This window comes from Leishmania braziliensis, assembly GCF_000002845.2.
Source record: "Leishmania braziliensis MHOM/BR/75/M2904 contig, possible fusion of chromosomes 20 and 34".
Taxonomy (NCBI): domain Eukaryota; phylum Euglenozoa; class Kinetoplastea; order Trypanosomatida; family Trypanosomatidae; genus Leishmania; species Leishmania braziliensis.
In genome coordinates, this window is record NC_017947.1 from 1,652,828 (window position 1) to 1,662,735 (window position 9,908).

General features: G+C 61.2%; 2 protein-coding genes across 2 annotated transcripts; both read left to right on the forward strand.

Moving 5' to 3' along the window:
• Positions 1–4,192: 4,192 nt before the first annotated feature.
• Positions 4,193–5,875, forward strand: LBRM_20_4330 (conserved hypothetical protein; the record flags this gene model as incomplete). The annotated part of the gene is made up of 1 exon (XM_001564663.2): positions 4,193–5,875. The coding sequence occupies one exon, from the start codon at positions 4,193–4,195 to the stop codon at positions 5,873–5,875; it is 1,683 nt and encodes a 560-aa protein (XP_001564713.2).
• Positions 5,876–7,052: 1,177 nt separating this feature from the next.
• On the forward strand, positions 7,053–7,631 carry LBRM_20_4340 (putative amastin-like surface protein; the record flags this gene model as incomplete). The annotated part of the gene is made up of 1 exon (XM_001564664.1): positions 7,053–7,631. One exon carries the CDS (start codon positions 7,053–7,055, stop codon positions 7,629–7,631), a length of 579 nt encoding a protein of 192 aa, XP_001564714.1.
• Between the last annotated feature and the right edge of the window lie 2,277 nt (positions 7,632–9,908).

The following is a 9,908-nucleotide window of genomic DNA, read 5'->3' on the forward strand; positions in this document are numbered from 1 at the left end:
ATGAGGGGGGAGGAGACGTGGCGTCACAGGAGGGGAAGTTGCGCTGCCATTGCTGCGGCACCTCCTCCTCCTGAGGCACTGCTCTACGACGCGGCGTGGTCCTGTGCGTGCGGGCACATGCGGTTGTCTTTCCCATGCTCTTCTTTTTTTCTTTCCTCCCTTCTCTTTTGCGCGCACGTGCCGCCCTGCGACCTCGCTTCCTCTGTCGCCCACGTTATCCGGCGCGGCTGTCCTGCTGGCCCCCACCCCTCTCTGCCGCGTGCGGAGGGAAGGCGGCGTGTGCGCACGCTGTGCCCTCTTACCCCCTGCCCCTCCTGTGCTGTTGTTTCTGCTGCGCCCCCTCGCGCCTCTGTCGGCGCCTCTTCAGGCCGCCGTGTGCGCCGGGCTGCCGTGCGGAGAGCCGCCGCGCCGTGTTGTGGTGTGACGCTGCTAGTGGCGGTGGAGGGTGAGGCATGGCACCCAGGAGCGGTGCGGTGCCTGCAGCGGGCCGGGTGGGCTCTGGGGCCGCATGCGTGATGAGGCGGGCGTGGCCGTGGTGGCGTGAGGCGTTGGGGCGAGACGTCTCGCTGCTCCTGACGGACAGGCAGGGCGATGCATGCTCGACGCAAGACCAGAGATTGTGCGGTCTATGGCGGCACGTGTGCACGCGCCCCTCACTCTTCTTTTCTGTAACCTCTTTTCCTTGTTTCACGTTACGTCCCCGCGCGCGTCTCTGTCCTCTCAATCTTGCTTGCTGTCCTCGGCTCGCTCAACCGGGCGGCGCAGGCTCTTGCTGCCCTCGTTGCGCTTCCTCTGCCTCCCCCTCCCTCTCTCTGCGGCACCGCTGAAGTGGCCGCCGGCGCCTACACACAAACGTGCGAGGCGCAGATGCACTGATACTTTGCCGGTAGGAGGGGATGGGCAGCGGTGGTGGGACAGCTGGTGGCGGAGCCGCACATGCCCGCACACACGCAGCTGTGGAGGAAGGGGACGACTGTGTCTTTGTTGCTCTCCTCGATTTTATGCATTGGTTTCTTTTACGTTGTCTTTGCTGATTTGTGCTTTTCTGTGCTTCAGTTCCCCTGTGCCCCTTGTTGTCCACGTGTCTGTGCGAGTGCCTGCGTGGCGTGGCGGGGGAGATGCGGAGGGGCGTGCGCGGCGTGCTGTCCCGCTCGTTGTGAGCCTCTTTCTGTCGCTTGGCTCACTCGGTCTCTCCCGCCTCGCCGTTCGCGCACCGGCAGACGAAGTGGCGAGTGCCTTTTCTCAGTGTCCCACATCACGCTCGCGCTCGCTTCCGGCGGGCCACGTCGGCCTCTCCCCGTTTGAGCCTTGCCGCGCGCGTGTGCACGTCTGCTCCTCCTCGGCGGTGCTCGCGGCCCTCCACCCGCCTCTTGCGCGCACCCCTGCACTGTGAGGCCGTTCCTCTTGGGGAGCCGGCGCGCCTGCGCGCACGTCTCCGCGGCCGTCTCTCGCTCGACTCGCATGCTCTTCTTCCTCCCATGCTCCGCGCGCGCTCGTGTGGCCTGATGGCACCCTTGCACACCGACCATCTCTCTCTCCCCGCCACCCTCCCCCACCTCGCCACACGCCCACCCATACACGGCCGTGCACGTGCCTACGGGCCGTGCCCCACTCCCCCTCTCCCTCTCCTGCGCTCCGAGGGCGTATTCTCTCATCTCCTCTCTGTGCGTTGCGGCACGCCCGCACCCCTGCCAGGTGGGATGGCGGGAGAGGCAGCTTATCGGTGGAGGCTGTCCCCAGCGCCGGAAGCGCTTCCGCGCGCGGCTGGGGCTCTGAGCACGGCTCCCGTCCGCGTCAGCGCTCTGGCGTGCCTCTTCGGCGTTGCCGTGCTGTGCCGTCACCGCGCTCATGGTGGACGCCTGCTACCGCAAGCATGGGGACGGCCCTGCGCAGCGCAACGCCTCGTGCCGCGCGCTCCGCAGGAGGGGCTGCGTGACCCGGCTCTTGGCCAGTGCAGATGGCGATGCGGTGGCCACCACATACGCCTGCGGTGCCGGCCTCGCCGCTTACATTGCCGGCTGGGGCCTGTGCTACATCAGCCTCCCCTTCCTGACACTGCCGCGCCGTTGTGCCGCGGCGATGGCGGGCGCGCCCGCTGTGCCCTCGCCTCGCTGTGGCGGTGCGCACGGTGTCTCTCCTCTTGCTGTGTGATCTTGGCGGTGGTGTGGTCGTGGGTGTCTTCGCTCCTGACGAGGCTTTCTCCTCCGCCGCTCTCTCTCTCTGTGTTGTGCGCATTCTTTTGCGTGATGTGTCGAAGGTGGGGGGAGGTAGTGCATAGGCCACCTTATCGCATAGCCACTGAGTGTGGAGGGGGTCCGTGAAGGATGTGGAGTGAAGGAGGAGGAAGAGAAAAAGTACGTGCTGCTATGGATGTCCTATAACTCTCGCCTTGCAGCGGAGTGAGGCGCGCGCGCTGACTCTGCGGTGGCATACTGCTCGCCTCTCCTGGTGCATGTACATGCATGAACGGATGGGTGTGGACCTACGCGCCCCTTCTTACTTTCAAGCGTCTTGGCGTTTCTCTCCCGTCCCTGCGCAGATTCCACTCCGAATCCCCCGGGTGTGCCGTATTTTCTGTGTTGTATTTTTCGTACTGTTCATTGTCTTTCGTTGCGCCCTTGGGACACACTTCCACAGTCCCGCACAGGGGTCGAGCAGCGCACACGGGTGGGTGACGCTCCTCTCTCCTGTGCGCTGCTCGACTGCTGTTGCGGGAGTGCGGGGCTCAGCGCGGCTGTGATGCTGTTGGGATGATGATGATTTTAATATTTGCCATGCATGTGTTGAAAACTAATCTTGTATGGAGTCTCAGTTGCTAAGGATCATTTTTTATATTCTTGTCGTTGTTTGTCGCACTTGGGAGGGGGAGTGCGTCTGTGGTGTTTGTAGCCATGCAGCTACAGCTCTTGAGGGGTGCGCAGCGGCGTTATCCTCTCTTTCTTTCGGAAGATGCTGTTTGTGTTGTTTCTGCTTTCACGGTGGATAGCATTCCGTACCTCACTAGCGGCAGTGTTGTGCTGTAGCAGTTGTCGAGGTGGCGGTTTTCTTCTTTATTTTGGGGGAGGGGAGGAGGGTTTGCTGGGGATACGGTGTTGCCTACGGAGAAGGAGCCCTCGGCTCTCACAGCCTCTTTGGGTTTTCGGTGTTGTTCATTTCGTTTGCTCGTATTTTTTTTGTTGTTTGTGGTACCACCCTCTTCACGTTCGTCAAGGTGGTCGCGCGGGTGTGTGTTCGGGTGTTCCTTCATCGTTGCCTCGTGTTGGTCGTTTTCTTACGGCTGCTGTGAAGGTTGCGGTGAAACCTTTGCCAAGCACAAGGCGTCACGGAGATGGACAAACGGTCGAGACTGCGAGAGTGCATGGAGCATAGAGGCAAAAATTCATCAAGCAAACAACACCATAGTACGCACTGTGGCGCAGATGACTTCTGTGCATCATATCGGTCTCGGTATCCTACTCGGGCGTGGCGAAAGTGCTAGTCGTGGTGAGATCTGTCTTTTATCAACCGCTCTTGGAGTGACACCTCTGAGCCGTGTAAGCGACATTACCCGAAAGAAGCGAAGGAGTGATCTCAAACTTACTTGCGCACAGAAGTGGAGTTGTGTAACGTGGGCACTTTGTTCAAAATTAGCATACACGTGCGTGTATGCTACACGCGTCTATGGACATGCTTGTTGTGGACGCCCAGTCTCGCTGGCGCCGACTGCAACATGCCCATTTGCTTCCAACGATTGTGGCGGTTGGATTCAGTCTTCTTCAGCTACATGTTTCTCTTTTCATCCACTGCCTTCATTCATGCTGTTGATAAAACGCTCACCTCGGTCTTCGCTTATTCTATGCCACCATATCCCCTGTAGAAACGTGTACTGCTGGCAAGACTTTCTTTGGCCAGTAGGAGGACTCTATTGGGGTGTTTTCACAGGAGGAAGATAGAGGGATATCCGCTGCACTCCGCGGACGGGGATCGTTCTCTGGCGTGGGTATATGTGTGCAGAGTCTCGCTTGCCTAGCACTACACCACGTCGGTGCGGTTTTCTTTCTCTTTTTTGGGGGGGGGGTCTATTCACCGAGGCACAACTTTTGTATATCTTCTTCCGCTTTTCTCTACAGGAGGTAGAGGCGCAGGGTGGGAGGGGCATCGTAGACACACGGTATCTCAGACACACATACCTACCTACATACTCTCTTATCCAATGAGGCCTTCCGTGTTCACAAGCGCAAAAGGGCCTCCGCTCTGCAGTACCACCGTTCTTCGCCCTCCGCTGACGACTCCACAATGCACCGCGGCAGGCTACTCAACTATTCGGCTAGACACATATCATGACACAAGTGATTTAAGGGAGGCACTGCGCAAAATAGAGGCAGCCTTTATGTGTGTTGAGCAAGAGGCAGCCGGAGTGGTGAAACCAGCCGCGGAAGTGATGTCTTCCACTGCCGACCCCAGCACGGGGAACGGCGCGATCAAGGGGACGGCAGACGTACAGCTAGAAAGGTCAGATCGCAGAGCTTTATCTGTGTCCACCATTTTTTTCAAGAAGAACGCAGCGACAGCGTCAATGCCACCGAGGAGAGGTCTACCGGTGGTTTTGCAGTTGTCACCGCAGCTCGTGATTTACTGCTTCTCCTTCTGCAACTTGCAAACGCTGAGTGTGCTGTGTAGAGTATCGGTGCGGATGAATGTTCTGTTGACGCGACAGGGTGACGCGTTGTGGCTCGCGGCGGCGCAGCGGCGGCGAATCCCAATTGAGGTTCCGGCCTGTGCGCGGGAGGAACTACGCAAAGTGCTGCTGCGCCGCGCACGCGAGCGGAATGCTGAGGAGGCACACTACGAGGCAGAGATCGCGAGAATGGAGCAGCGACTCTCGGCGCGCGCGCAGGAAATCTATACACAAAATGTCGATGTCGATTTCGCACTGCGAACGAGCGGTGCGGTATCAACACGAGTTGCTGCGAACACTGAGTCTTTTGGGCTTCTACGGCAGCGTATACCGCAGGCCATGGCTGGTGCAGGTGTTGATTTTGCAGGCACCACTCCTGCAGCGGTGTCGCAGTCGGCTGAAATGTGCGCGAAGTTGCAGACAGAGATAGAGGCATTGGAAGAGATGAAGCGAGCGTGTGAATGCCGCTTGAATCTTCAGGAGGAGCTACTGCTGCATCAAGATGCGCAACTACTCCAGTGGCAGTCGCTCTTGCTTCCCTGTAAGCTGCCTAAATCCTACTCTCCTCTTGCTCCAGCAGAGGGTGGGGCAGCAACCGCCCCTATACACACAGAGGAGTTTGCAGACGCGGCTGCGTCGCTCCCAGCGCTTGTGTCCGCCGCGCAAGTTGACAATTTTGAGCGTCGCATTGCGCGCCTGGTTCTCAACGGCCCCGTTGCGACTTCATCGGTTCCGATAACGGATGAATCCCCAGGGGAATCAAGCCTGCCTGTCGTGCTGCGGCGCGGTGTAGAGAACTTTGCGAGCGTGGAACTGGTCTTGCGCGCGGTTGGGAATGACGTGCCAGTTACTGACAGCAGTCCTGCGAATGCGGATGCCGTGTTAGCGAGCAACACCAAGGCCACCGCCACTGCTGCTGCTTCTGACACCGCAGTGCGTGCCGCTGTGAGGCGCTGGAACACCTTTAAGAAGATCTGCCCGACTAATGAGGAGTATCAAAAGGCGCGTCTCTTCTTAAAAGCGCAGGTGCTACGGACCGTGCCAGGGCCCATGGCTCGTGTGCAGTGCAACACGGATGGACACTGCTCCGAAAAGGCAGACGCGCAGCTGCAACAGCAGCCTTCCGTGAGAGAGATGCCCGCGCTGATTAGGCTATCTGGCTTTGTGCGGCGTGTAGAGGCGATGTCAGACGCACAGGTGCTGCAGGAATGGATGTAAACTACATGAAAGGAGCGACAAAGCCCCTATTTTTTTTGTTGTTATCCCTACTTGTGTTGCTGCCGCCCCTGTTGGGGCTTTATCTCCCCCCCTCCCCCCCACACAAACGTTTCTGTCATCTTTTATGACGCCGGGACGCGTGCGGCGTACGCACGCACCCAGGCAGTGGCGCGCACGTGCGCGGAGAGGAGAAAGGGGACGGCCGAGTGGTCCTTCACATTCTGCAAGCTCCCCGGCGCGGATGAGCCATACGCCTTTCCTGTCACGTCGCTGCGTGTGCTTGGTGTCGCTCGTGGTGTTTCGTTTGTGTTACGGTCTCTCCGCTCTACGGCGTCTGCGTGTGCTGCGGGCCGCTCGCTCTCCTCTCTCTGCCTTCCTCCTCCGCTTCGTTGCGCCTGACCACTTCCTCACCGCGTGCGGCAGCTGGCCGCAGCCGCATTACACCGCGTGGTGTGCGCCTGTGCGTGGTGGCGCCTTTAGCCCTCCTCGACCAGTCGGCCTCCGTCACGGCCCCCCGCGCCTGCCTCTGCCTCCGCCTCCTTTGCGCTCTCTATACCAGGGGCGATGTGTGGGAGCGGGGCACAGTGCATGCATATATATGCCCCTGCCGGTGCGTGCCTCCCTGCGTGTGCAGCTGTGTGGTGGGGTGTGCGTCTGCGTGTGCGTGTGTCCCATCGCCTCCTCCCGAATTGCCGCCCTCTGCGTGTTGTTTGGTCTCCGGGCGTATGGGAGGTGGTTGGGGAGTGGCGGAGCTGCAGCACCCCTGCACCCACGCCGAGGCCCCTCCACACGCACACACGCTCTCGCCTCTCGCTCTTCCTGTGCGCCGCGCTACTGTGTTGCTGCTGAGACTCTGCGGAGGAGGGCGGACGACGGTCAGGGGCGCGGCGCCATGGGTCGGCTGCCTCCCCGCTCCTCCCCGTCCTGCGCTGCTGCCGTCCCCCTCCCACCTCTCTCCCTCTCTACCGCCTCTCCCCTTCGCCTTGCCCCCCCTCTCTTTCATGCCTCCCCTCTCTCACCACAAACACGCATCCACGCCCGGCAGCACCAACGACGTTGCTGTGCGAAGACTCGACTCGCTCTCGCTCTCTCCCACGCTCTCCCCATCCCTACACCACCTCCCCTGCCGTGCACCGCCGCCTCACCTCTCTCCGCGTGCTGCTGTGAGTGATCGAAAATGGAGTGGACTATCCCGCTGTTAGTCTACGTGGTGGTTCAGTTCATCGCGTTCTTGTTGGTGCTGGTGGCGACGCCGCTGGACATGTTTCGCTTCAAACCACAGAACCCGAATTTCCCAGGCTGTTTGACGTTGTGGGGATTCACGAACTCGTGCGGCAGTGTACTTTACGACAGTACTCTGTTCGAGGTGTGGGAAGGCTGCCCCCATCACCTGAGTGGCTTCCATGCAGCTGAGGCATTCGCTATTATCTCCATCCTCGTGTACGGCGCAGCGTTCGTCTTGGGCGTTATTATGCTGTTTTGCTGCTCCATCTTACTCTGGGTATGCCTGGGGCTTAACATTCTGGGTGCCATCACCGTGTGCATTGTCTGGGCTACCATTGTGGGGACATTTTTTAACGGTGAAGGTGACATATGTCCAGACCTTCAGAGTATAAGTAACTATGGTGCTGGCTTCGGTCTCTTCTTGGCAGCCTGGGTACTGGATATCCTCAACATCTTCGTCTTGTTGCTGTCAATCTGCACTACAGTTACCACTGAAAGTGGCCAGGTGGAGCAAACGGAGGGAAAACTATAGATAGTAACGAGGAATTATTGGATGGCGTCGGCGTGACAGCCCCACTGCGAGGTCCCCGTGGGGGTGCCGGCGGAGCTGATGTCGGCGCGAAGGCGAGGGGCCGCGAGCGCTGCGGATGCTCGCCTCTGCTCTGCGCCGGCGCATGTGTCTCGCTACGTGCGTGGGGTGGGGATAAGCTGTAGTGCTGTGTTCGTGGCTTCCCCCCTCGTCCGCTTTCTTTTACCCTAATCGTCTCTCTTTGTGCCTTTCTGCGTTCTCTCTTCCTGCGTGCCGCGTTCTCTTTGTGCGGACAGCGGCCTGCGCTCTGTTGCCGTGAGCGCACGCTTGGCGGCGACAAAGCCCCCGTGTCGCCTCCGCACCGCGACCATCCCCCGTTGCTGCCATTAGGCCAGCGTGCCGCGTTCGCTGACGCTCGCCCGCCGTGCCGTTGGCGCGATGAGAGCGCGAGCGACGAGGGAGATGGCGCCGCGGTCGTCGCCGGTGTAGGTGCCAGCGAGGGAGGTGGGGAGACGTGGTGTCGCAGGGGCGGTGGAAGGTGTATGATGCTTCTCCTGCTGCACCTCCTCACCCTGAGGCGCTTCTCTCCGCCACGGCGTGGCCCTGTGCGTGCAGGCGCATGCGGCAGTCTTTTTCATGCTCTCCTTTGTATCTTTCCTCCCCTCTCTTTTTGTTTGGCGCGCACGTGCCGCCCTGCGACCTCGCTTCCTCTGTCGCCCACCTTATGCGGCGCGGCTGTCTCGCTGGCCGCCAACCCTCTGTCTGCCGCGTGTGCGCACGCTGTGCCCTCGTGCCCCCTGCCCCTCCTGTGCTGCTGTCTATGCTGCGCTCCCTCGCGCCTCTTCAGGCCGCCGTGTGCGCCGGGCTGCCGTGCGGAGAGCCGCCGCGCCGTGCTGTGGCGTGACGCTGCTAGTGGCGACGGAGGGCGAGGCACGTCACCCAGGCGCGGTGCGGTGCCTGCAGCGGGCCGGGTGTGCTCTGGGGATGCATGCGTGGTGAGGCGAGCGTGGCCGTAGGGGCGTGAGGCGTTGGAGCGAGACGTCTCGCTGCCCCTGACGGACAGGCAAGGCGATGCATGCTCGAAACACGGCTGGAGAGTGTGCGGTCGATCGTGATAGCGTGAGCCGCACCCTGTCCTGTGCTCCAGCCGCTCCCCACTGTCTCCGCTGGAGATGGCGTGGCGTGTGAGCGTTTCCCTAAGTCGTCTTCTCTTTAATTTGTTTTTTGTTTCCTATTACGTCCCCCGTGCCTCTTTGCCCTCAGTCTTGCTTGCTGTGTTCTGGTTGCTCAGCCCGGCGGCGTTGCCGCTGTCAGTGCCACTCCACCCGTCCTCTTTGAGGGGGCGGGTAGGGGGAACGCCGAGCGTATTACAGCGGCCATTACCGGGCTGCGATGTGTGCGCGCCTTCTGCCGTGCCGGTGCATGCCTGGATGTGTGCACATGTGTATGCATGTGTGTGCGTGCATTTGGGCGGCGCAGGCTCTTGCTGCCCTCATTCCTCTTTCTCTGGCCTTCCTCCCTCTCTGTCTCTGCGGCAGCGCTGAAGTGGACGCAGGCGCCCGCACACGAATGCCCGAGGCGCACATGTTTCGTCAGGGGCATACATGCTCGTGGATTGGCGCGGCGCAAATGCTGAGAGGTATCGCCTGCACCTGTGTGTGCGCGCACGCGGCACGGGTGGTGCTGCCGCCGCCCCCTCTGGTGCGGCAGCGTCCGCCTTGCGTGAGGGCTGTGTGTTTTCTGAGTGCAGGCCTTGGGTCTGCGGCTCGGCGCGGCCTGGACACTATCGGCGAGAGTTGCGGGACTGCATGGGGGAGGCGCTGGGTGGTGTGGGCCCCACGCAGCCGGCCAACGTTGTGGAAGACCGTCCTGTGGCGCTTGGCCGCCTCGTCGCGAGGATGTGGAAGGCAGTGTGCCGGTTAAGAGTGTTTCTGGGTGGCAGGGTGGGCGACGCCGTTGTGCTCCGTTGTAGCGGTGCTGCGCCGCCGCTCTTGGTGGGTGTTGGGATGCGGGTGACGGTGAGCCTGGAGAAAAACCCTGCGAGCGGAGGTGCGGCTGTGCTGTCGGGCATGTGCATGAGGGGGACCGTCGCCAGGGCGAACGGCGAAGCCACCTGCGCGCTTCTCAGGGACGACGGCGAGGTGGAGCTATCTGTGACGCCTGAGCGCATTGTGGCGCTGGGGCGGCGGAGGAAGCTGCTCTACCATGCGAGGTGCTGGAGGTGACCCACGTCTTCACGACGAAACGTGCGCGCCTAACCGGGGAGCAGTCGACGGCTCC